The sequence below is a fragment of the Erpetoichthys calabaricus genome, chromosome 12 (assembly GCF_900747795.2).
Source record: "Erpetoichthys calabaricus chromosome 12, fErpCal1.3, whole genome shotgun sequence".
Lineage (NCBI taxonomy): Eukaryota > Metazoa > Chordata > Cladistia > Polypteriformes > Polypteridae > Erpetoichthys > Erpetoichthys calabaricus.
In genome coordinates this window covers 38,891,846-38,919,260 of record NC_041405.2, presented here as the reverse complement: position 1 = coordinate 38,919,260, position 27,415 = coordinate 38,891,846, and the positions used below count along the sequence as shown (strand labels likewise).

At 39.8% G+C, this 27,415-nt stretch overlaps 1 protein-coding gene across 1 annotated transcript in view; it reads left to right on the top strand.

Moving 5' to 3' along the window:
- The first annotated feature begins 4,217 nt into the window (after nucleotides 1-4,217).
- Nucleotides 4,218-27,415, top strand: part of ankrd46b (ankyrin repeat domain 46b) — a 77,375-nt gene continuing 54,177 nt past the window's right edge. The window contains exons 1-2 of the mRNA XM_028815424.2: nucleotides 4,218-4,362; nucleotides 22,050-22,392. Of these exons, the coding sequence (XP_028671257.1) occupies nucleotides 22,082-22,392 (311 nt within the window). The 5' untranslated portion in view covers nucleotides 4,218-4,362; nucleotides 22,050-22,081. The remainder of the gene's footprint in view (nucleotides 4,363-22,049; nucleotides 22,393-27,415) is intronic.

Here is a 27,415-nt window from a genome sequence, read left to right as displayed (position 1 = left end):
TCTTGTCATCCGCATCTGTAAGCGATAAATCAATGTACAGGGAAAACTCCTCTTCCCATGCTTTCCAAGCTTTTGGTATGTTCATTGCATTCCAGTCAAAATTCGCTGGAGGCTTCAATCCGAAAGCACCCTCCATGCTCGGCGCGCGTTTCCCTTAATCGCTTTTTTTATTTTTTATTTTTTTTTTTTCTCTTCTTCCGAAGCAATTTACCTCAGTCTTTCACTTTTCTTATTGGTACTTTACCGCTGCCACCATGTTTTAAGCTTAGTTCACTCCGGTAATCAGTTATCCCTCTTAATACAAAGAGTCTCCGAGACACAGGTCTTTTCTTGTGCTTACTTCCTCTTTTTATTTTTTCTCGCGCATCCCGATGATGTCACACACTCAAATTACAATTCAACCACATATGGTCTGTCACATCCTGCTGACCGTATATAACATATTGTAACAAGGAGTGGCCAACCTGTGGCTCCCGAGCCGCATGCGGCTCTTTGCCTGGTTTCATGCGGCTCTTACGATCATATTGAAGTTTGTGTTTTTTTTTTAATGTTCGTGTTCGCTTTGCTTGAGTTCAATATGGTATATTCGTCAAATGCGCATGTGCATGAGATGAAAATACCGCAAAGTTTCCTAGTAGGGGCAAGATCATTTAAGTAAACAATTTGTGTCAAGTTCGCTCTCAAAATGGCAGGGAAAAAATGCACAGCAAAACAAAAATAAGAAGATGAACACAGGACGTTTTTAACAGAGTGGGAGAGTTTATATTTTTTTGTTGAACGTAATGGCAAGCCATTCTGCCTTATATGTCAGGCGTCATTAGTGCATTTCAAAGCTTCAAATCTTCAGCGCCACTTCAGCTCACTCCATGCTAACATCGAACAGGAATTTCCAAAAGGGACTGAACTTCGCAAGCACGAGTTGGTCACTTTGAAAACTCAGGCAAAAAAGCAGATACAGTTTTTCCGAAAATTTACGAAGCGCTCAGAGACCGTAACGCTCACATCGTATCAACTGGCTTGGAACATTGCACGGGCTAAAAAGCCATACAATGAAGGGGAGTTTGTTCAAAAATGCGTCAGTGACGTTGTTGAAATCTTGTCCCCTGAAAACGACAAACTAAAATGCATGGTATCAGACGTCCAACTGTCCCGCCACACTGTTGAACACAGAATATCGGACATTAACACGGCTATTGAATCACAGTTGCACTTTGACCTTCAAGCATGTGAGTATTTTAGTGTCGCATTGGATGAGAGTTGTGACATACAAGACAAGCCTCAGTTGGTAATATTTGCACGGTCTGTGACAAACGATTGTGTGATCTAAGAAGAACTCCTTGATATTGTGCCATTAAAAGACATAACCCGTGGCATAGATGTGAAAGAAACAATGATGGCTGTATTTGCGAAAGCAAATCTGCCCATAATGAAACTAACTGCAATAGCCACGGATGGAGCGCCAGCCATGATCGGATCTGTGAACGGGCATGTGGGGCTGTGCAAAGCTGGCCAAACATTTCCGAGTTTTGGAATTTCCACTGCATCATCCACAGGGAGCAACTCGTGTCTAAATCATTGAATTTAGACAACGTCATGAAGCCTGTGATGGAAATCGTCAACTACATCCGCACACATGCGCTTAACCACAGGCATTTCAAGAATCTCATCGCTGAGCTGGACCAAGGGCTTCCAGGTGACCTGCCGCTGCACTGCACTGTGAGGTGGCTGTCAAAAGGCCAAGTACTCTCTCGCTTCTTTGAGCTTTTGGATACCGTGAAACTGTTAATGGAAGTGAAGGACAAGGACTATCCCGAGCTCTCTGACCTCAAGTGGATTATGGATCTGGCCTTTTTGGTTGACATGCTGTGTCACAGACAGATTGAACCTGACCCTGCAGGGTAAGTTAAAAATGCTGCCTGACCTGGTGCAAAGTGTGTTTGCGTTTGTCAACAAACTGAAGCTGTTCAAGGCGCATACTCAAAAGGGAGATTTAACCCATTTTCCCACTCTTCTAAAAGCCAGACGGCAAGTCACCGCCCTGAATAAGCAAAGAGCCAGATATGCAACACTGGTTGAAATCCTGCATGAAAGCTTTGTGACCAGGTTCCGTGATCTACAACTGAAAAGGCCACAGATTACGTTCCTCGTCAACCCATTTAATGTGGAGACTGACTGTTTGAAAGCCCCGCTAGTCACAGATGAGGCTATGGCTGAGTTGGAGATGATCGATCTTTGTGAGGAGGACCAACTGAAACCTGCTTTAAGGGAAGGGACCATTGAGTTTTGGAAAAGTGTGCCAATGGAAAAATACCCCAATGTCAAACGGGCTGCTCTTAAGATACTGTCAATGTTTGTGTCAACATACGTCTGCGAGTCTGTGTTTTCTACCCTGAAACACGTGAAATCAAAGCATCGATCTGTTCTGACTGACACCCATGTGAAAGAATTGCTTCGAGTGGCAACAACGGAATACAAGCCAGATTTGAAGAGGATTGTTCAAGGCAAGGAATGTCAGAAGTCCCACTAAACTACATGCATAGTAAAAGAAAAACGCTATTGTAAATTATTATATTTTTGTTTGTGGACTTGGTTGAACTGAGAGTTTGTGTGTGTGAGACAGTGCACACAATGTTCATTGTTGAAAATGACTGGCCTGGTGGTTTTAGTACTGTAGGAGTCAATTTCTGTCATTATCATGTTGGTGTGTGACATTTACAATAAATCTGGCTGAGCAGAGGTGTGTGTGTGTGTGAGGAAGGGATGGGTGATGTTCATGTGTGCCCATGTGTATGATGTGGCTCTTTGCGGTAACACAGTAAAAAATGTGACTCTTGGTCTCTGACTGGTTGGCCACCCCTGCTGTAGGTGATCAGTGAGGTTGTGGAGAGTTTTAAATCCTAAGAGCGGTATTTAGTATTGTATTCTGTAGTTAACTGGGAGCCAGTGAAGTTGAGAGAGAATAGGTGTAATATGTTCAGTGGATTTAGAACAGCAGGTTATTATCTTGGCAGCAGAATTTTGAAGAAGTTGTAAGCGATGGATATGTTTCTGTGGGATGCCAGATAGAATAGCATTACAGTAATCTATAGGTGGCGGCACGGTGGCGCAGTGGGTAGCACTGCTGCCTCGCAGTAAGGAGACCTGGGGACCTGGGTTCGCTTCCCGGGTCCTCCCTGCGTGGAGTTTGCATATTCTCCCCGTGTCTGCGTGGGTTTCATCCGGGCGCTCCGGTTTCCTCCCACAGTCCAAAGACATGCTGGTTAGGTAGATTGGTGAGTCTAAATTGGCCGTAGTGGGTGTGTTTGTGTGTGTCCTGCGGTGGGTTGGCACCCTGCCCGGGATTGGTTCCTGCCTTGTGCCCTGTGTTGGCTGGGATTGGCTCCAGCAGACCCCCGTGACCCTGTGTTCAGATTCAGCGGGTTGGAAAATGGATGGATGGATAATCTATACGTGAGGTGACTAGGGCATTAACCAATACTTCAGTACTGTGTCGCATAAGAACAGGACAAAGTCTACAAATGTTTCGGAGATGGAAGAAGGCAGTCCAAGAAATGCAACTTATATGGGAGGAATTATTTAATAATAATAATTATTATTTAATAATTGTCATTATTATTGTATAATTGGATATAAATATTTGCATTTAAACGATTCGCCAAAATCTGTTCTTTGTAAACGATACTGTTTTAAGCGTTATTGTTTTTTCATCAGAAAACCACGTTTTTCCACGTTTACCTGTATTAGTTTAAATGACACTTTTGCCACTCGCTGACGTATCGTGTCGATTGGGCAACACAATGAATGCGGCGTCTATCTATATATGTCTATGTTGTCAAATGCTTCGAAGATTTGATACGATTTTCGACACAAATGATTCAAATGTTTCTATGCTTCGTGAGGCTTCACTTCGCCCATCAATAGGTCAGATTGAGCCACGCCGTAGTGGATTTTTGTTTTGTTTTTTTATTAAGCGCATGCGGAGTGTGTCACTACCTGGGCCCAGTAAACAGACTGATCCGCGCGCGCGTGCGTATTAAAAAGCTACGTCTTCGCACACTTTACGGCGCTGCCCAATCTGTTTAACGCATGCGTTAACACTTTGTGGCGCGATAGGATTTCAATACGCATGCGGGCGCGAATCGGGCAGATACGTAGATCGGGTAGCGTCAGCTGTCAATACACATGCGCGCGAAGATCGAGCAGGCTGCGCAGATCGGGTAGTTGGGCGTGAAATTCAACGACACTGACGTAAACATCGCCATATCAGTTTACGATAACAACAGACTGCAGGCTCAACAACAATAACAGCAGTGTTGATGTTGCTAGAAAACTGAATTTCTCAGGCACTAAAGTTTTAAACAGGTAATATCCAAGGAGAATATGATTAATAGGAAATTATAATATTTCAGTGTTTTCGTGTGCATTTTCTAAACCCAAAGTCTACCTTGCATTCGGCAAGATCATATTTTATTTCGAGATGTTTTTTTAGCTTGTAATCATGAAGTGTTCGCACTAATTATCTACATTTTTTGTTGTTTGTTGAGTTGCTCGTTCTAGATGTTTTCTGCTTGGCTTGGTTCTGCGTTGGCTTCTTTAGTACTGTTGGAATCATAGACCGTAAAAATTAATTCTAATAATGGTTTAAATCTGATTTTCTTGGTGGTATGCATGTTAACATAAAGTTAATGGCAAACTTGGTGAATTTACGTTTGTTGTGTTATAATCCAAAGAGCAGTATTATGATTAGTTTGAATATTAAAATATATATAATTATTTACACACTTAAAATATATATTTTGAATCTGGAAATGTAAATCTGTCATATTAAATGCTCAAGTATTTGTAACCATGTTTTGTCCTTCATAACCACAGAGTGTAATTCTTTTATTAAAAGAGCGGACAGAAAAGAGTATTTGAGTCGGTGCAGATAGCATATCTAGGCGGATTCATTAAGTTAGTTGTCACACCCCTTTTCTTTCTTGTTGTGGGTTTCAAACAGGGCAATTAGTGTGGTCATTTTTAGACGACAGGTCTATATTAGTAAGTAACTGTACTCATCTCTTCCCTAGGTTTGGGTGTAGCATAAAGGCTCCGTGATCCAATTTGCTGAATTGCAGCCCTTTTTGCTGTGTGTTTAATGTATTGTAAAAACATACCAAAATTATGCTTCCATGTGGCATTGTTTCAGAGTGAATCAGTTAAAGGTAGCAGTTATGTATTGTTTGTATTTGAATCTTATGTTTTCATGCGCAGAACGGCTAATCCATTGTATTTTACACTTTGATCAGTGATGCAAAAGTCAGCCCTGATAGTTTCTTTCAATATTTTAGCAGTAAGGAAACATTTGATTAGGAGGAGGGAGGAGACTTATGTAATGAGTTGTCAATCTAATCCATCACAGTCATTTTGTTTGTGTAGTGAGTGGAATCATTCATTAAATATCCAAGAGTATTATCTTTTGCTGTTTACAAAGAGGTCAGAGATCAAGCGTGTGGTCCAACATAGGAGTGACAAAGATGCTGGCTGTATAGAACAAATCCATACCAGCTTGTTTTCCATTTGTGTATGATCTTTGTGTTTATGCTGGCTTTTGTCGTGGTGTTGTACTTCCAACAGACTAAGGGAGCTGCAGCCAAACTTAGTGCATTCAGCCCTCTTTACAGAAAGTAAACAAGAAAATAAAAGCTAACTGAATAAATAAAGGCTGTCATTTAATGTGTGATGAGTAGCTAAACTTAGTCTCTGAAGTATGAATTGACTTTAAGCCACAGACCGCTAAAATTAAAAAGAACACACACAATTTGTACAAAATGTATCACAATTTTTTTTATCACTCTTTTTTGTGATATTCTGTGATAATCATGAAAGTGTTTTGACACAAAAGCTACAGAGATTACATAATTTAATAAAATAACTAAGTGAGTACTTATGCCAATAAAAAAAATTGAATATAGAAGTAGAGTTACATTTTTCTAATCTCTTTCCAACACTAATGTAATATCAATTGGAAAGATAATAGTCCTCTCTTCATTTTCCTTATACAGTATGTAACGTACAGTATATACATGCAGGCATTCTACCACCCCTGAGCTGTGCATATGTCACCAGGCCTCTTCATGATCTAACCACTAGTGTAAAGTTTGCTTGCACCGCTTTTAAGTCTCTGCTGTTTGCACTATAAAGACACCACTTCATACAAAACTGACGTTTTTAAGATTAAATAGGAAACTGAGCAGAAGTTCAACATTTAGTGTATAATGTTTTGAGGAGAGGTCTGATTGCAAAAAACTTATATAGTACTAGCAATTTAATTAAACATCTAAAGACCTGTCACCCGCATGAATGCACAACCTTAAACATAACTACTAAAACTAAACAGAATAAAGCCATTCTTGCTAGACAGCAGATTTTAAAGTAGTGCTTATGTCGACAAGAAAAAAACTGCCCAAGACAAAATTAGATTTACATTTAAAGCTATAGAATTTATTGCTCATCAACCGCTGTTAGCTGTAGAAAATGTGGCTGTCTTTCACATTATGGCTGTATCTGCGTTCGTCCAAAGTATTCAAAATTCTGCTGCTTCAACCTACTTCACAGAACAAGGCAGTAGTGTGATGTGTATGCAAATAATTCCGCAATCCAAGTATGTTAATTTTAAAAGTTTTATAAAATTCAAAGCAAAACAGTTCACAGAAAAAAAACAGTAAAGGGAAAAATCGATATTAGAAGAAAAAGTCCTTACATAAAGAAAGTTCTCTTTAAGGTTTAAATATCTCAATGCTGTGTTTCTTTAAGTTCCTCTACATAGCTATATATATGTTTGAGTTAAGTTGAGATATAACTGTGCAAGCATATAATTGCATCCACAATGTCCGATTTCATTGTGGATGTGCAGCAATATAAGAGAAGCAATATGTGAATATTTGTGAAGAATTGTAGAATGTTTACTTTCCCCTGGCATAGCAGCTTTGTGGTGTCTGTCTCTGAATCCCAGTATTCATTCTTGTATGGTTGTGTCCAATTCAAAGATGTGACTGTTCGAATTTTTTTTTTTTTCTTCTTCAAGGGCATTTCTCTGTAAAGCCAGTATTTCTTCTGGATACTTTTGTAGTTGACAGAGGTGGATAAGCTCTGTTTCAGTTTTAGCAAAGTCTTCTGAAGAAATTTGGTTTTATTATTAGTTTATACTTTTTTTTGTTTGTTTTATGATAAGTGTTTTTTTGTTTTTCTGGGTTACATTCAGATTGAATGTCTTCAAGTTGGAATGTCTTTCTTTCATCTTTTTTTAAGTTCAGTAGTGATTCTTTAAACTTGAGAAACCATGTCACCACTTTCTTCAAGTGTAATCATTCCGATTAGTAGGATTCTAAGTTTATTTATAGGTTCAGTGATCTCTTCTGAAGTTGTTAACTGTATAGTTTTTATTCTCTTTGGTCATCTTCAGTGAGAGAATCATTAATTTTATCTTGCCTTTTTGGCCACTCGTGTTCCGGCTTCAATAACAAATTTGGGTCTTGTGTCCGTGTTTTACATTCGATGAAGCTTTCTATGCTCAAGTCCTCTTGATGCTTGATCTGCAGGATCCAGCAGATGTGAGATACTTCCATTGTGAAGGCTGCGAGTGATCTCTTATCCCTGTAACTCTCGTCAACAAATATCTTGAAATGAGTGTTTTCATTTGAAATGTAGCAATGTTAAGTCCAAGGTGCGGATTCTTTTAGGGGTATATAAAGTTCACTTTTTAGCATCTTATCAATTTTGGCTGACACTACAGCTGCTGTTAGCTCTTGTCTTGAAATTATGATATACTTAATGATGCCGCAGTTTATTTCCCTATTAAGAGTGAATAATGTTTTTTGTCTCTCTCGTTAGTCCAGAGAAGATATGTGACTGTGCCATATCCATTTTCACTGTCATCTGCAAAATGATACATATGTACGTACTTTGTGTCCAAACCATGCAGGTTTAATGCATCTTCTTACTTTATAGTTTACTAGTAACATTAAGTCATTCATACATTTTTTACACTTCTGAACATGCTTCATTTCCACTTAATCATCCCATCCACATTTCTCATTGCACAATTCTCTTAAGGTAAACATCTGAAGGCAGTACAAATGGCAGTAAAAATCCAAGGGAGTCATATGCTGAACTGACAGGTGGAATGCCATATCTTGTAGTTTGATTATCTTGTACTTTTACCTGAAATTTGAAACCGTCTGTTTTGGTGCACCACTGGTCACCCAGGACATGTTCTGTTAGGAACAAATTATGGCCCAAGTCTAAATCCTTTTGTTCAAGAACTCTGCCTTCTTCAGGAACAGATGTAAAGACTGCTGTGCTGTTACTCACCTAAATTTGTCAGGTGGAATCCCACTCAGAAATATCAGTCTTGATGATCTCTTGCCAGTTTTATTGCTTGTTCTTCAGTTGCAACTGACTTCAAACATCTACATAGAAATTATGAAGTACAATGTTAGCTGCTTTCTTGGGAACTGTTTTCTCGGCTGTCCTACACAAAGCATAAGAAGCACAGCTGGGTGAACAAGTAGCACCAAAAAGATGAGCTGTCATTTTAAATTCTAAGTCTTTATTTAGCTTCCCATCAGACCATCACGAAAAGTGCAAAATATCATTATCATTACCTGCGACTTTTACTTGGTATAACATTGATTTAATGTCCACCATTAGTGCCTCTGGCTCTTCTGTAAATCTTATAAGGAGGTGTGTTAGTTAGGTTTAGGTCTTTCAGTAATTATTCATTAGATAAATATTTGTATAATCAAAAAACACTAAAATTTTATTTTAGTATGATATACAGCATGATGTGGAGTATACCACACCCTGTCATTGAAGGAATTCAGGCTTTTTTTGGGTGCTTTGACAGCATAACCCTTCTTTATTATGTCTGTCAGGAAAGCTTTGTAATCTTAGTTCCATCCATCCATCCATTATCCAACCCGCTATATCCTAGTTACAGGGTCACGGGGGTCTGCTGGAGCCAATCCCAACCAACACAGGGTGCAAGGCAGGAAACAAACCCCGGGCAGGGCGCCAGCCCACTGCAGTGTAATTTTAGTTGAAACCTGAAATTTTATTCAGTTTTATTTTGAGCCCAGTAGCATTTTGTTCTGCAATACAGTGATAATTTGGCATTTTAAGTGCCCCATATTTTAAAGGCCAATTTATGCAGTAATGGCCACCTACCAGACTTGCAAACTCTGACACTATGCACATGAGCTCGATATTTTCCTGCAACATTTTCTTGTTTCTCTTCATAGCTGCACACAGAAAAATCTGTATTGTATTGTAGGTGCTACATGTGTTTTATTTGTTATTAACTTCATGATTTGGCAGTTTACCACTGTGTGCTATGAGCTTCTTTAACTGTGAAGCTTGAGGGATGCTGCCTTCTGAGTGATCTTGATCATTTAGTTGTAACTTTGTAAGTTCATTCCCTTAACTGTTTAGTAACAGAACATGGGATCATAGCTGGGATCCTCAGATTTTTGCTTGTTGCTTAAAGCCAAGTTATTGTTGTTACACCAAGTTTATTTAAAATGTTTTGTTTGATTTTGTTTTTTCTTTACCCTATATTTATTCAGTAAAGGTAATAATATCTCTTCATTCCATACTTCAAATTACTGTTACTTCTTATTGAAGTCCATTTCAAACAGTTTTGTCATCGTGGAGAAATTCACAGGGTCATTTTTAAAGATTTAAATTTCAATTACAAGTCCAGAAATATGATTGTAGCATTTCTTTGTATGATCCTTAATTCTGTTCACTTGATCAACATTTGACTCTATAATATACAGTAGACCCCCGCAAAGTCGCGGTTCAGAGTTCGCGGCCTTAGTCATTAGCAGATTTTTCCTTAGAACCTATCTAATAATTGTTAGCGGAAACTGTAAATATCCTTTGCAATTTTTATGGTTTTCTTTGTGGAAATACTGTACTGTAGAGAGAACAGGAAGCAACTGTAGAGGAAAACGCAGCTTGGGATGGTGAAAGTAGCCAATAGAATTTGAAACTGCAACTCCAGGCAGTCACTGCTGTGGCTACGATTGGTTTTCTGCTGAGGGTGCTGGGGTCAAAGGATGTCAGAGCAGCTTTTAAAAAGGGGGCCGGTGACCAAAAGCAAAAAAAAAGTTTTTGTAATTTGTGTTTCAAGTTCCTGTCTGACTGCCTTCTGTTGGGTTACCTGTACTTGCAGTATTCGTTTTGTCCTGAATCGTTTCGTGATTGGCGTCTGTATTGTCTGCCGTCTGCCTGTGTACATGAGGACTGTAAGTGGATTCATGGCCATCCTGCAAAGAAAGGAGCGCTCCTGATCCCGTCCACCCGTCTTCACCATTTCAGGAACTAGCGGTAGAACTATCTTTACATTCCCATTCAACGTGTGGATCTCTGGACCATCTATTTTCATAATTACATTTCATCAGTTGCTGTTTTTCATGAATGTTTTTCATGATTTACTGTGTGTGTTTTGTTTGTGCTTTGTTGTATTTAATGTGTAATCATCGTAAGGGGAACAGGGGTGGTATCGTTGTTTTCATTTATTTTATTACATTCTTTATTTGCTGTTTGATTACCGGTTTGCTTTGTTTTTGTATCTGTTTGTGAGTATGTGCGGGTCGGGCCCAGGCTTGGTGCGTCCCTGGAATCTCCACCATAAAAATAAATCACCATTTTCTCGACGGTGTAAATCTTAGCGGCATCGGACCGCTACAGCGTTATTCATTTCTCCTTGCTGCTGATTGACTGTGATGCATCTCCAGCTGAGTGTTCTTGTGTTTTCCGTTTTGTTCCTCTGAACCCTTAAACTGCCACAACCAGCTATAGTCATTTCCCAGTGCCATTTGCGAGCACGCAGGAGCTGATCAGTCAGTGCCGTACATTAGTTGAGCAGCCAGCTCATAATCACTGCCAGCCCCTTGTGAGTAGCGGGGCTGAATGCACCCCTAGAAGACACGAATGCTCTTCAAAAAAACCCTCTTAAAAAACACTGATAGACTACATTCAAATTGCTCCCTTACTTGCTGGACTTACTTGCAGCTGCTCTGTCACATGACGCTATGCTTACTTAAAAGCCTGAACAGCACGTGACCTTTTTGGCTGATTGCTTTGTTTCTCTCTCCTCCCCCAGACATCCTCTACTCCCGTTGGGGGTCCCACTCCCGTTGTGCTCCCCTATGATGTTTGCCTATTCTTTTAAATGAGAACTAACTGCATACTGAGCTCGTTTTACTTCTGAAACAGACATGTTTGTTTGAAGTGTTTGAATAAAGTTCCTGTCTCTACAATCTCCTGTGTTTCTGTGCAATTCTGTGATCCAAGCGTGACATCCTGCAGCACTGCAGCCTCACTGTCCCTGCGATTGAGCCACTGCACTAGACTAGCCTGCCAGTGTCTGCATTTACCTCGGTGTGCTTGCGTGCAGCCAGTTCAAGCGCAGTTGGCTCGGTGATTTCATCCGTGGCGTCAGTTACACCTTGTACGTATTGTTCCAGTAGTTTTTTAAAAAGTTTTTACAGTTCATTAGCAGTGTGTAAAATGATCAGTGTTGCAGTAATTGTGATGCTCTTAGCATGGAAAAAAAATGTGTTCATTAAAATTTCACTTTTTCTTTGTAAATTGTGATGTTTACTTAAAGTGCTGCAAAAAAGTATTTGGTTTCCAGGGATTCTTTATCCCCCAAGTATGTGGCAGTTTAAAGCTTAAAGCCCCAAGATGCCATCAAAACTCCCTGCACCTTCTAAGGCTTCTGGCAATGAAAACGCGCTTGCATGAATTACAGTACATATAGCGGTAACATCGGTATTTTACATTCTAGCACTGCAGGAGACATAGCAGTACAGCACTGTGCAGTATACAAGTTTACCATTCTTTTTTTAGGTAATGTATTAAGCTGATCCTAGAAATTTGATTCTGTTCATCTGGACAAAGTTTTTAAGTGGGAGAAATATTTCGAGACTTATCCAAGTCTCTTCCTCAGTCTCAATTGACTGCAGGTTTCCCCAACCTTACAAACAGTTCCTTTGCTTAATCACAGAGACTAGCACCATTGACAAAGGGCCAGTTGATCAGTGATATGCAAATTGTCCACTGATTAGTAGACGTGTGAACCATTCATAGAGGGTTGAGGAATGGCTGCAATTACAGCATTGTAAGATGGCGACAGATGTACCCTTAGGCCCCCTCCTCTGTTCAGAGATGGTCGTTCCTTTTTCACGTAAATGGCCTCCTTGATTCCTCTCTCAAACCAGCGCTCCTCCCTGTCCAGGATTTGCACCTCTTCATCTTTAAAGGAGTGACCACTATCCTGTAGATGTAAATAGACTGCGGAGTCCTGGCCTGACGAGGACGCTCTTCTGTGTTGTGACATGCGCTTAGCCAGTGGCTGCTTGGTTTCCCCGATGTACAATTCACGGCACTCCTCCTGGCACTTAACTGCGTAAACTATGTAACTCTGTTTGTGCCGTGGGACCCGATCCTTGGGATAGACCAATCTATCTGTATTAAGCTGAGTTTGAAATTAAATTAAAGTGCTTTGGGGGCAATATCTAGGGTTTAAACTATAAAAATACGCATTTCTTTAAAATTCATCCAAAATTTGTGGTTTTTCACAATTCACGGGTGCTCTAGGAACGTAACCTCCGTGAAATTTGGGGGTGTACTATAGTGGCTTTTTTTGGACTTTGGGTCTGTCTTAAAATGGCAAAATGTAATGGTTCATATAGCAAAGGGAAGTCAGACTTCTTTATCTTAGCTAATGCAGAAACGGTCATCAGTGATGCTTTTATGTTTTGTCACAATATCTCTAATTTCAGACACAGCGCCTTTGCTTTCAGTTCTGATTATCCATATTACTAACCGAGAATAAACCGGATATGGACGCAGGGACACGGCGATGGGGCCATGAGACATAATGCGCAGGCGTGCGTTTCATACACCGCAAGCGAAGTCATATCCACCACGAACGAAGGAGTCACGGTCAAAGAACGAATGAGCTCAACTAACATGAATGAGAAATGAAGCAGCAACGTGCCCATAGCTACCACTAACGACACAACCACACAAAAAAGAGGATTCTGCACTGCACCCACCCCCCCCAGAGTCACATGCAAGAGGCTACGGAGGCCCCACAGGTCCACAAAGATAGTACGGAAGCCGCGGGAAAGTATGAAAACTGCAAGCGCCCACAACGCGACACAGCCACACAAAAAAGAGGATTCTGTGCTGCACCCCCCCTCCCCCCAAAGTAAAACGTAAGAGGCTACGGAGGCCCCACAGGTCCACAAAGACAGTACGGAAGCCGCGGGAAAGTACGAAAGGCACAAGTGCTTACAACGCGCTTCTGAACTAAAAGTCCACACTACACAGCATAGTCCACGTTCTTCTCACACACCGCAAACATAAACATCAGTACAGAAACCACACAGATCCGGACTCCACAACATATGTGAATCGTCCACGCGCTTCGAACACACCGACGTATAACTACAACGCACTTCTGAACTAAACGTCCACACCACACAACATGATCCGGGTAATAAGAATAAACGAACTCTCTGTATTAAACGTACGGCATCCTCACGTGTCCAAATCATATGGGAATCACATTACAGTGACGCATTATTAACAGTACAAACACAGAAAACGGTCCATATTAACAGTAAGTGCAATTATCCATATTACTAACTGTAGACAGCGGATAACTAATGGAGTCACGTTCACGGCTCCAAAATGATCCAGCTCAACTAACGGAACTACAAAAACGTGCCCTAACGGATAGAAAAAATAAACGTCGGTGCCTACAACGCGCATCTGAAACTGCGGAAGCAAAGCGGGCACGGGTTCAAAACGAAAGACCACAACTGACAGAGATACAAAGACGAGCCCGCCGGGATACAATCAATGAACGCAGGCGCCTACGACGGGCATCTGAAATGCCGCAAGCAAAAGAGGCACGGCTCCAAAAAGAAAGAACTCAACTGACGGGGCTACAAAAAACAGCGCGCCTGATTAAAAACAATGAACGCAGGCGCCTACTACGCGGCTCTCAAACAGCAGAGGCAATAGATAAATGGCAAAGAAAGGAACGACAAACATCCACTAAACAATTCCGCCAATTAGCTAACAACGCATTCTGTAATGAATCCACAATTAATGAACATTCATTAGGATTAATGAATATCATTTGCTGTCATTGTCATTCATTTAACTTCCCTGAAGAAACGACTGGCAATACAACTAATGAGTTTAACACGTTGTTGTCAAAAGGGTCAGGTTAGACTGCCTCCTTTAGATGAATATCCTCAATATCTACATAAACTTCTAACAATGTGCCCGAAAGTAAAAACTCCAAACATTAATGAATAATAATATTCCATTTGGAGGAAAAGTAATGTTATTAGGAGGAGATTTTTCGACAATGCTTAGCTATTGTTCCACATGCCATGCGTTCAGCTATTGTTCAGTCCAGTTTGAAATACACAGACAATTGGCATTACTTTGAGACAATACATTTAGTACAGAACATGCGATGTCCAGATCCAGAATATACCAATTGGTTATTGCAACTAGGAGATGGAAACCTTACCAATACATCTGGGCTTCACGCAGATATAATTCAAATCCCTCAAGCCTTTATCTGCGACGACTTAGTAACACAGGTGTTTGGAACAGCAATCACATTAGACCAGATACCACTATTAACACAACGGGCTATATAATGTCCAAAGAATATTGACGTTGATCGCATAAATAACCAGGTCATTACGTTACTTCCTGGAGAGAGCCGCCTCTTTCTAAGTACTGACAATGTTGATTCTAAGGACGAGAATGAGCATCTTAATTTCCCCTTAGAATATTTAAACACTATTAACCCAGCCGGATTACCACAACACAATCTTAACCTTAAAATCAGTACAGTAGTCATGCTATTAAGAAACCTTAATACTAAACAAGGTTTATGCAACGGTACACGTTTAGTCATCAACACCATGACAGACAATGTTATTGAAGCAAAGGTACTTACAGGATCACATTCTAACAATACTGTTTTGATTCCTAGAATTGACCTTACAAGTTCTGACTTGGAATTACCTTTTACACTTAAACGACACCAATTTCCCATTAAACCTGCATTTGCCATGACAATCAACAAATCCCAAGGACAAACCATGGACAGAGTTGGCATTTTCCTCTCTGAACCTGTATTTGGACATGGACAACTTTATGTAGCCTTCTCGAGAGTTCGGCGTTCATCTGACATTAAAGTTAAAGTTATAGATCAGGGCTACTCAAATATAAATTTGAAAGGTCCACTTACTAAATTTCCATTCAGTCTGAGGTCCGGAAAAGTGACGGTCAAATTCCAAATAGAGAACTCCAAAAAAAGGCAATCCCCAAACTTTAGAACTATACACAAAAAAATGACATGGTAGGCCTTTTAGTGTGAAAGGTGACACCTTCTTTGTGCCACCAGTTGTTTGAACTTGGGCATAAAAGGTGTGAGGGCAAGGCGGAGGCACTGATGTAAATGTTCATTGGTGAGGGTGTTGCGGTATGTGTTTTTCACCATGTTCATAGTGGAAAAGGCAGATTCACAGCAGTACGTTGAGGGAAACATTGTAAGAATTTGAAGGGCCATCTTCTGCAGGAGAGGAACACCTGCCGCAGTAACCATCTTTGTCCAGAAGGTGACAAGGTCACAGTGAGATTCCTGCAGTGCTAGGTTTTCTTGTAGCTCAATTAACTCTGTTTGCAGAGAAGCAGCACTGGCCCATTGGAAGACTTTTGTGGCTTCATTTGAGAATTCTGCAATATTTTTGACAAGAAATGGATTTTCGATGCACAGCAAGACTTGTTTTCCCAAAGGGAAATCTTCAAAGCGAGTTTGGAAATTTTTAATCAGCTTGTCCAGGAATTCAGCATAATTGTGATGGTGATGTTTTCCTGCAGTCTGATCCAAAAGTCTTGGGAAGTGAAGCAGGTCCTGCTGTAAGTCACATTTGAACACCTCCAGCTTCCTCTGGAAAGCACGGACAGCTAACATGAGGTCACACACTGTGCTGTTTTTGCCTTGGAGCTTCATATTAAGGTCATTAAGATGGGAAGTAATGTCCGTTAGAAAAGCAACAATTTCCATTTTCTCGTCATTCTTCATGAAATCCACAAACGGTTTGGCTTTTGCACTCTTCTGATCCAACAGAAATGTCTCCAGCTCTTTCCGCAGTGCCCAAAAACGCTCCAGTACCTTGCCTTTACTAAGCCACCGGACATTGTTGTGAAGGAGCAAATCATCAAATGTTGCATTCACCTCTATTAGAAATGAGCGCAATAAACGATGTTGCAAAGCAGAGGATGCTCTCAGATAATTGACTAGTTTCATGACTGTTGTCATGACTTCTGAGTACCTTTCTCCAAGGCTGGCACACAAAACCATCTGGTGAATTATGCAGTGGTATGCCATGAGGTCAGGGTGGTGAGTTCTCAAGCGTGACACTAATCCCCTCTCTTTCCCAATCATACATGGTGCGCCATCAGTAGCAATGGAAACAACATGCTTCAGGTCTATCGCTCTGTCTCTAAGCATCTGTGTCACTGCTTCATAGATATCATCCCCCCTTGTGTGTCCATGGAGGTTTGTGAGACCCAAAACATCTTCATGAAATTCTCCCTTTTCTTCATCAAAAAATCTGACAAAGACCATGAGTTGTGCATTGTCCGTGATATCTGTGGATTCATCCACAGCCAATGAAATGAATTTGGCTTTTTTTATAGCAGAACTAAGTTATTCAAGCAAATCATCAGCGAGTATTTCAGCTCGTCTTGCAGCAGTGGAATCAGAACAGGGTATTTGGTTTATTTTCTGGATTATTTCATCCTTTTGAGTCCCTTCAAACAGAGCAGTCACCACTTCACTCATACACTCTTGTTTTTTCCCAGGACCCATGCTACTCTAAGTGAGGCTTCTGTTGCCCGCTCCTGTTGTGTGGCTGATCTAACTATTACACTGCTTGTAGCTTCATATGATGATTTCAGCTGGTTTATTTTTATGGTCCTTACCTCTGAGTTCTGAGGGTAATTTTGTTCGAAATGTGCATGCTTGGTTTCATAATGGCGTTTCACATTACCACTTTTGATTATTGCTACCGTCTCGTTGCAGATTAAACACATTGGTTTTCTGCTTCCCACGGGGAGCACGAACGCATATTTTTCTGTCCACTCACTCTAAAATTCGCGGTTTTCAAAATCAACTTTTCTTTTCTTATCAATGTACTGTCTTGAGCCAGCCATCTTCACTTTCAGTCAGCAAAAAAAAAATTCAGTTATCGAAATTTGCACTGCCTGCGAGTGATGAGACTGCCTGTTCGCCGGCCTGACCCAGAGCACGTGACCGGTACATAAATCTGGCTGCAGTGAATGAGCGAGCGAGCGAGCGAGTATTGGGGGGTGGGGGGGGGGGGGGGGGGGGGGGGGGGGGAGTAGTGGGAACGATACTGTTACAACTGGTGTGATTGGACATAGATGAAGCAACCAAACCGAGTAGAAACCTCAAAGATATATCGCGCGGAATCACAATTGCACACTTCATTGAGAACTCATTTGGATTATGATTAAATTTGCATGTTTGTTTTGGCGTCGGTCCAGATTTAACCGTATTTGGGTCCGGATGCGGACCGGAGTCCGCCTGTTGAGTACCCCGGTTATAGATACTCCATGCCAAGGAAAACTCATTCATGGACAACACGCCATCTTTACTACAAATGTTGTGTATAAAGAGATATTCCAATAAATCTTTCAAAGGTACGATGCTATGGGTTCTTTACATCCTTTATTCGTCATCTACACCTTTACACTCCAATATATCTCATGCATACATCAATGTATTTCGGGTTACCCAACACCGAGGGTTGGCGAGCGAAGTGAGCAGGGGGCGGAGCCCCCTAGTGCATTAAGAAAACAAAAGAGTACATTTTAATCTTTTTAGATAGCCAATAAAAGGTGTCATTTTGCTTGACTTCTCACTACATTCATAATGGCTAACATGGTACAACACCCTAATACTACAGACAGAATTGGAAGTTGTGAGCCCGGTATTAATATCCGTCATAAAGAGAAAATGCAACTTTACCTGACATAAATCCAGCACGTGCATTTTATAAACTAGTTTATTGTATTTAGCTAGCCTATGTACTGAAACATTATTTTACTTAAGTAATAATGGTCCATTGTAGGAAACAGAAAACTCTGTTTCACTCTATGCCCAGGACATGAGAAATATGAAGAGATCTGTACAATTTATGAACATTCATAATGTCTACATTAACACTTTCACTTTATCTGTTGTGGTTTGACTTGGAGATAGACTTAAGCTTGTTGAAATAAACAAAATAATACAACTTTTTCTAACATAAGGATAAAATATATATGCTGTAGACAGTATATGCAGATATAGATATACTGTAGATAGATGTATAGATATAGATATATATGTATTTAGAAATATATAGTCAAAGTACAATAACAAACAACACAAAACATAAAAGTACGAAAGCTTAGTAGAACTTTTTTCTCTCCCATAGAAACATAAGGCACATAACTTATGAATTTGGTGTTTTAATTAATGTGTTCATCAGATGGATAAGTTCTTTAGCTAGTTATTAAGCTTCTTTTGTTTGTGGTGTTGCATTCATTTGCTCACAGCTAGTCTATGCTGGGTTAGCACCCCTAACACAGCAGTTTCTGTATGTGACTATGTGTGTGAGATGATGCTCAGCCCTTTCTTAGAGAATTTAGGATAAAACTTATTAACAGCTCATAGTCCATGATTAGTCTTCTCAGAATAAGTACAGAGAGTCGTAGCATGTCAGCATGCATTGTGGGGCAACTAGTAGATTAAGCAGAGGAACTAAGAAAATTATTAGAAGTAAGAACATTAAGAAAATGCAATTCTCTTAAAACTAGAAATTCAGCTGGTCAGTTGTATGGTTTAATCACGGCAACCCTCATTTAAACAAACTCTTTACAGTTGTTTCTGTAAAACATGCTTATAAATCTTGTTTGCTAGAAACTCCTTCTGTTAGTTTCTAACATATGCTGTTGTAAGATTTATATTTGAATATTAGCTGGTAGCTAAAAATCTTTTTGAAGTGTAATATTTAAAGGATGAGTCAAATTGCTTAAAATTTCAAATGATACAAACTTCTGCTGATAAAATTGTTCAAATGTGTTTCTCTTTTACATTTGTCCCAAGTTCAAGGCTTCCTGTATGAAATCATACTTGTCAGTTTTACATTAATCTGTTATTCAAGAACTCTTGTAAAAACAGCCTTTGTTGTGCTCTTTTCAAAGCATCTTATATGAGTGATAAAACTTAGCCTGTGTATAAATTCAGAACTAGAAAATATACTAGACTGATATTGTTATTCAAACTGTAACTGGGAGACTTCATTGCATTCACCAATGTACTATTCAGATACATGATTTACTTAATATGCTTTCACAATGTTCATCAAATGTTAAGGTTTATAAAAATGAACGTTAGTTTGCCTTCAAAAATCAGACAACTTGTACAAATTTAGCTTTTGTCGATTTGTATTCAATACACTCTTTTGTCCGTATTGCTGTAACTGTGTGTCTTTGCCATGCATTTCTGTTAATACAGTACATTTATTCCTAGACATGCTTTGTGCTTCAATTCATCAAACCACTCAGTAAATTCAATTTTTGTTATAAAAAAAAATAGAGCAGCTCATTTAATATTCAGTGCCGACAAGCCAAATAGCCGTTTCTTTTGAAACTTTCCTCAAGTTGCTGCAGCTGTTGTCAGCACTGCCACCATGTAAATTCTTCTTCCCAAATTCCACAGTCCTAAATTTGTGACCCTGACGCCACTTAGAAAATGGATAGATGCTAAGGCAGATATCTGTAGTTGAACAGCCAAAGAATTAAATCCAAGTCTCTGTTCCTTTATTGGTACAGTGTAGCACATGGCATTTAAAAGCAATTAATCCTAACATTTACAAGTTAAATATGCTGCTCAACAAAATTAAAGAAACACTTTTTAATCAGAGTATAGCATCAAGTCAATGAAACTTCTGGGCTATTGATCTGGGCAGTTAAGTAGCAGATGGGGTTGTTAATCAGTTTCAGCTGCTTTGGTGTTAATGAAATTAACAACCGGTGCATTTGAGGTGCAACAATTAAGACGACTCCCAAAACAGGAATGGTTTAACAGGTGGAGGCCACTGACATTTTTCCCTCCTCATCTTTTCTGACTGTTTTTTCACTAGTTTTACATTTGGCTATGGTCAGTGTCACTACTGGTAGCACGAGGCGATACCTGGACCCTACAGAGGTTGCAAAGGTAGTCCAACTTCTCCAGGATGGCACGTCAATATGTGCCATTGCCAGAAGGTTTACTGTGTCTCCCAGCACAGTCTCAAGGGCATGGAGGAGATTCTAGGAGACAGGCAGTTAATCTAGGAGAGCTGGACAGGGCTGTAGATATCTTTAACCTATCAGCAGGACCAGTATCTGCTCCTTTGGGCAAGGAGGAACAGGATGAGCACTGCCAGAGCCCTACAAAATGACGTTCAGCAGGCCACTGGTGCGAATATCTCTGACCAAACAATCAGAAACGGACTTCGTGAGGGTGGCTTGAGGACCCGACGTCCTCTAGTGGGCCCTGTGCTCACTGCCCGGCACCGTGGAGCTCATTTGCCATAGAATACCAGAATTACCAGGTCCACCACTGCCACTCTGTGCTTTTCACAGATGAGAGTAGGTTCACCTTGAGTACATATGACAGATGTGAAAGGGTCTGGAGAAGCCATGGAGAATGTTGTGCTGCCTGTAACATCCTTCAGAATGACCGGTTTGGTGGTGGGTCAGTGATGGTCTTGGGCGACGTATCCATGGAGGGACGCACAGACCTCTACAGGCTAGACAACAGCTCCTTGACTGCCATTAGGTATCGGGATGAAATCCTTGGACCCATTGTCAGTCCCTATGCCGGTGCAGTGGGTCCTGGGTTCCTACTGGTGCACGACAATGCCCAGCCTCATGTGGCGAGAGTATGCAGGCAGTTCCTGGAGAATGAAGAAATTGATACCATTGACTGGCCCCCACGCTCACCTGACCTAAATGCCATAGAACACATCTGGGACATTGTTTCGGTCCATCCGATGACGCCAGTCTGCACTCAGACTGTCCAGGAGCACAGTGATGTCCTGGTCCAGATCTGGGAGTAGATCCCCCAGGACACCATCTGTCATCTCATTAGGAACATGCACCAACATTGTCAGGCATGCATACAAGCACTTTGGGGCATACAAACTACTGAGTATGATTTTGAGTTGCTGCAATAAAATTTCAGCAAAATGGACTAGACTGCTGCATCATCTTTTCACTTTGATTTTTTGGGTGTCTTTGAATTCTGCTCTCTGTAGGTTGATAATATTCATTTCTATCAAACGATGTGGCATCCTTTCGTTCCTAACACATTACCCAGTCCATATCAGTATAGCTATCCAGCATGATTTGTTTCCCATTGAGATTTAATGCGTTTTCAAAGTGTTCCTTTAATTTTTTTTGAGCAGTTTAATTATAATTAGATATGCACATACTTTGAGAAGACATGATGTTACCTATTAGATGTGAGTTATAAATATTAAAGTTGTAGATAGTGAGATTAATCATTTTTTAATGCCATATCCAGCATGGACCTTAACTTCAGAAACAATTTATTATAGGGTTAGTTATTAGTATAATTTTTTTATTTTATTTACGCAATATATTTTGTTAAGAGTCTGGCCTTGTTTTTCCATGTTTTTGTCTATTTATCCTCACTGGCAAACTGTACTATCCATGGGAATTCTTAAGTTTATGAGTATATTTTTTTCCCTATTGGGTATTCTTATGCTAGTTTGTATTCTCATGTGTTTACAAAATCTGAAACTGTGGTCACAAATAGGAAATCAAAAATCTCTTTAGACACTGAAAAATTAATTTCAAACTCTTATTTTTTTCCTCAGGTACCCTGGAATTAACAGAGACTCACACAGATATGTCTTACATGTTCATCAATGATTTGTCTCAGACAAATGTACCACTCTTGCAAGCTTGTGTTGATGGGGATCTGAACTATGCAAAACGTCTTTTAGAAAGTGGCTTTGATCCCAATATTCGTGATAACCGTGGCCGTACTGGTCTGCATCTGGCTGCAGCTCGTGGAAACGTGGAAATCTGCAGGCTTTTACATAAATTTGGAGCTGACCTTTTAGCAACTGACTACCAAGGCAATACAGCTCTACATGTCTGTGGCCATGTGGATACTATACAGTTCCTGGTTTCAAATGGTCTTAAAATTGATATCTGGTAAGTGAATTGAAGTTGTTTTAACATTTTCTATGATATTTTATTAATAACTTTTTAAAGACCTCCATAAAAAAAGGTATATGTGATACTCATTAGAGATATTGGGATTAGTTTCTCTGGTCTACGATGAATGAGCAACTTCTTAATGTAGAGGTTCATTATAAAATCTATTCTGTCAAAGGAACAGAAATAGACATGTTTTGCCAACATGCATCCTTATTTAATACAGAAACTTTTTTTTTTTTTTAATAATTCAAAGCATCTATACAAAGTAAGTCCACGCAGAATTGATTGTACAGTATTTACCTTGTTACCTGTCTTAGTATCTTTTTCATAATGTGTAGGTTTACTGGTACTTCATATAGGTCTAGAGGAAGGTGTGGATTTTGTTTGTAGAACAGTGCTGATCTAGAGCTGGAGTTTCCTGTCAGTGGTTATTGGTGGCAGACTAGATGGAGCACATTCTTTGAAAGACTGCTGCTGCTTTGCCAGTTCTACAGTTAATATCTGCTTTAATATCACCATTATTGCTCACTGTGCTGCCTAGATAGGTGAAGTGGTCCAATATTTCAAAATCTATCTGGTTAACCAGGATGGCCATTGTGGTTTGATTGTTGCTGCCATCCTCCTTCATTGTTTTTCATTTCTTTGTACTGATTCTCAAGTCAATTTTCTTAGCATGCTGTTCTAGATCCGACGTGACCCTCTGTAGGTCTTCATCATTTATGGCCAGTAGGAGCATATCATCGGCAAAGTCAAGGTATTTCAACCTTGTTAGATTTTTCTACAGTGTACCTCGGATGGACCTATTTGTTTTTTCCTTTAAAACAAAATCAACCGCTAATAAGAAGAGAAGAGGGGACAGGATACACCATTGTTGCACACCAGTAATGATGTTGAAAAAGTCTATTATTCCTGTTTCTGTCTTAACGCAGCAGCGGGAGTTTGCATACAGGCTTCTGAAGATGTTCTGAAGATGTGAACACTGTCAAATACCATCTTTAAGTCGATATAATTCAGGCGTAGAGGTCTTTGATGTTCAACTCACTATTCAGTGATATTGCTGAGAAGATCTGTTCTGTGCAAGAGCGATTGCTGTGGAAACAAGCTTGTTCTTTTCGGCGTCCACAGCAGCATGCAGCCTGTTCAGGAGCACGGTTCAGACTTCCTTGCCAAGAATAGACAGCAGAGTGATGCATCGCTAGTTGTTACAATTGGAAAAGTCTCCTTTTTTCAATAACGTTATTATTGCGCTGTCCTGACAGTTCTGTGGCACCTTTTGTTATTAGATTGTTTCCACCATATTTAAGCATCTATGTGATTTCAACTAGTCCTGCTGCTTTGTTATTCTTCATTGCCTTGATCGCGGCTGTTGTCTCCTACTCTGTAACTGGTATACTAACTTCCTTTCATCTTTCATTAGTGTCTGTCATTGAAGAATCTTCTCCATTGCCGTTTCCCTTGCGCCAACCTTCTTGTTGACATTTACTTGCTGTTTCTGTAGCAGTTATAAGGTTTTATGGGACTGGGTTGTTATTCCTGCAGCCAACTTCGTCTTTCTGCCTCCGGACATAGGACCGGCATCAGCGGAGTTATTTGCTAACCACTTCAGTTTAATTTGAGATGAAATGCAAATATACTGAAAAGAGACAAATAGTTGGGGAAAATACAACTTTTAGGTAGTGTTCTTTTTTTTTTTTTTTTTTTTTAAAGTTAAAAATCAGTTTTGGTAAATTGGCTAAGGGACTATTATATCTATTGACTCATTTGCTTTTAACTTTCTTTGATTTACTTCTTATAACTATAAGCACCTTTACAGGATTTACCAGCTACACTTATTTTTAACTGTGGACCTTTGACTGAATTACCTGGTTGCATTGTCAATGACTAACTGTGTAACTTTGACCAAGTCACCTAACCTTTCTCTGCTCCAGTTGTAAAAAAATAATTACAAAGCATTGTATTACAGTCATATGATGACAAGCTCCATTTTGGATTGGCCATATATCAAATTGACTGTATGTTGGACACAAAGTGTACACATCGTTACAGTTAAGGCTCTGTGTGTCTGGTGTGGGTTGCTGGTATGCCTACTTCAAGTACTGGTACAGAGTAGCATGTGCCTAATTGGCTGTTCGCCATGTCTGTGTAAGGCAGTATTTCACAACTGCTGAATCGCATTGCTGGTGGGTCAGGGGTTGTCATTGTTGGTTTGTGAGTGGGCCTTTCTCAACCACTGGGTCACCACCCAGGTTGCCACTGATGGATCACATTTTGCTGTTGTTGTTTTGGAAGTGGGTCACAGTGGTTCGCCAAAGTGAATGGCAGTGCTGCACAATATGTTTCTTGGTTTGTAAATGAGCACGTTTCACCAAGTGGGTGGTTTTCAGTTGCAGTTAGTGGGTCATCAGTGACTATAAAAAGGCAAAACTGATGTGTGGGACCATAACGGTTGAGAGCCACTGGTATAAGGAAGGCATTATGGGCTGAATATATAAGAATTAGCCACGTGGAACAGCACTGCCACAGATTAAACAAACCTTAAAGAGCCGTCCAAGTCAGAAAACATACAAGATCTTACATAACAAACCATGTCCCATTTAAAAGTGTTATCCCTGTTATTTTTCAGAATAAAATAAACTATATACCAGAAATGTTATTTGTTATTAATTTGTTATTATTTATTTATTAATAATGTGAACTATTGTTAGCTGTTGTTCTGGGACTAACAAATAAGCCATTCTACTAAAATTTTAAATTTTCTTTAAAAGCTTTTTTCACTGGTAAAACGTGTACACAAAACATGTTTCCATAATGCATATACATCTAATGTATAAATATGGCATTAGCAGAAACAGCTAAAACAAAATAAAAAGTTTGTCTCAATTACAGCACTACAATTCTAATAAAATGTTCATAAGGTGTTTACCAAGAAAATAGAAGACTAACAGGATTGTCCAATTTAGAGATTCCCAAATGAGTAGGTATTTTTGAAAATCAGGGTCCTGTCTGAGAATGGCATAGTGGTTATCACTGTTTCATCATGAATTAAAATCTGTGACCATTTGCTGTCTGTGTGGAGTTTGCACAGTCTCACTTTGTCAACGTTAATTTTACTCCTGGTACTCGTCTTTCCTCACGATATCCCCAAAAAATGTGTAAAGTATGTTAGGTTTGCTTATAATTGAAAATTGGCACCATTTTGTGTGTATGAGTAGGTGTGGATGTTTTCATGTTCCTATCTGTATGTGGACTTTAGCAACATTATACATTGACCAGGTGTGAACCTTGTGGCAAAGTCGGGATAAAATCTTGTTTCCTGCTTGGCAAACCGTTGAAATCATATTAAAACCTCACGAATAAGATTTTTGCAAATTTTGTGCCAAAATAATTTTAATGTTTAGAAATGTAAAATTTGTTCCTTTCTATCACACAGTAATGTGGAAGACCAAAAAATTTATATAAAAAAATCTAGGATGCTTAAGACTTTTCCACAGCATCCAATATACAAAATTAAGGCTTGGTATTTTTTGGTATTTCTTTTTGAAAAACCACTTTTGTAATGCTACATAATAAACAAATGTACAAATATTACAGGTATTGTTGGACACCTTATGCACACTTCTTTTTTAATAGTGCGTTAAAATGTTTGTTTATATACTTGTTAATTTTTTTTTTAAATATAACTACAGGTAAAATTCCATTACAACAAACAAACAGGGACCTAAAAAATATTTTGTTGTAATAAAAATATTGTAGTAATGAGATTCTGTATTTGTCACTACAGTAATCCCTCGCTACTTCGCGGTTCACTTTTCGCGGATTCACGACTTCATGGGTTTTTAAATACAAGTGATTGCCCGCCTATCGCGGAAGTTATGTTCCAGACCCATCAGCAACAGGAGAAAATCTGTGATATAGAAAGACCATATAAATAAACATTTTTATAGTTTAAGGCTTAAAATACCCATCTCACATGCTTTAAACACATGCAAACTTATAAAACACACTTTGTTAACACATATGATATGTGGATGTCGGGCTAAGGATATGAGTAACATCTCACTATTATAAAACATTTTAACTTCATGCAAGACAAGACAGTGAGACAGGAAAATTGGTGATGTACAGGTTTTTAAATTATTGACACGCAGAGGACAAGCAGCACAAAGCCAGCACAAAGTCCACTTCTCCTTAGCGTTCATTCATCTCCCCACCCCCTTGACAATGCGAAGTGGCAGGAGCATACTGCGCTTCCGGGGAGGGGGGGTTTGAGCGAAGGTGCTTTCAGCTCTCACACACCCACACACATACACACACACACACTCCTCGAGCAGAGCGACAAGCAGGCATTTTGGCAGAAGCAGCACAAAGTCCATTTCTGCTCAGCTGAGTTCAGCTGCCCCCCTTCACAAAGCGAGTGCAGACACATTGACGTCTGATCGCTGCAGTGTGCAGTGTTGGTCTGAGGTGTTTAAGAATGTAGAAAGTGTTTAAGAGCGTAGGAAGTGTTTATAAGAGCGTGGGAAAGGTTAACAAGAGAGTGAGAAAGGTTTATAAGAGTGTGGGAAGGGTTTATAAAGCCTTAAAATATGTATAAATAATAAAATAAATATAGGTCGCTACTTCGCGGATTTTCACCTATCGCAGGGGGCTCTGGAACGTAACCCCCGCGATAGGTGAGGGATTACTGTATAGTGCTTTCTTTAACTTGCGTCCAGGTGTTTGCAATCATTTCAATAGCTTCTTTCGCATTAATTTTCATCTCCTCCTGTCTACAAGTTATGCTGATGAGAATGTTTTTCAGCATTTACTTATGATAATACACTTGCAGGGTACGAATGATGCCCAAATCCAATGGCTGAAGCACTGCTGTACAATTGGGTAGGAGGAATTCAACGCGAACATTATCTAAATGTGGAAGCAGGTTGTGGGCAGCACAGTTATCAATCAGAAGCTGAATCATCCTTTTCTTCTTCTTCATATTGTGAGGTTTCTGAACTCTTTTGGGATCCTCCCACCC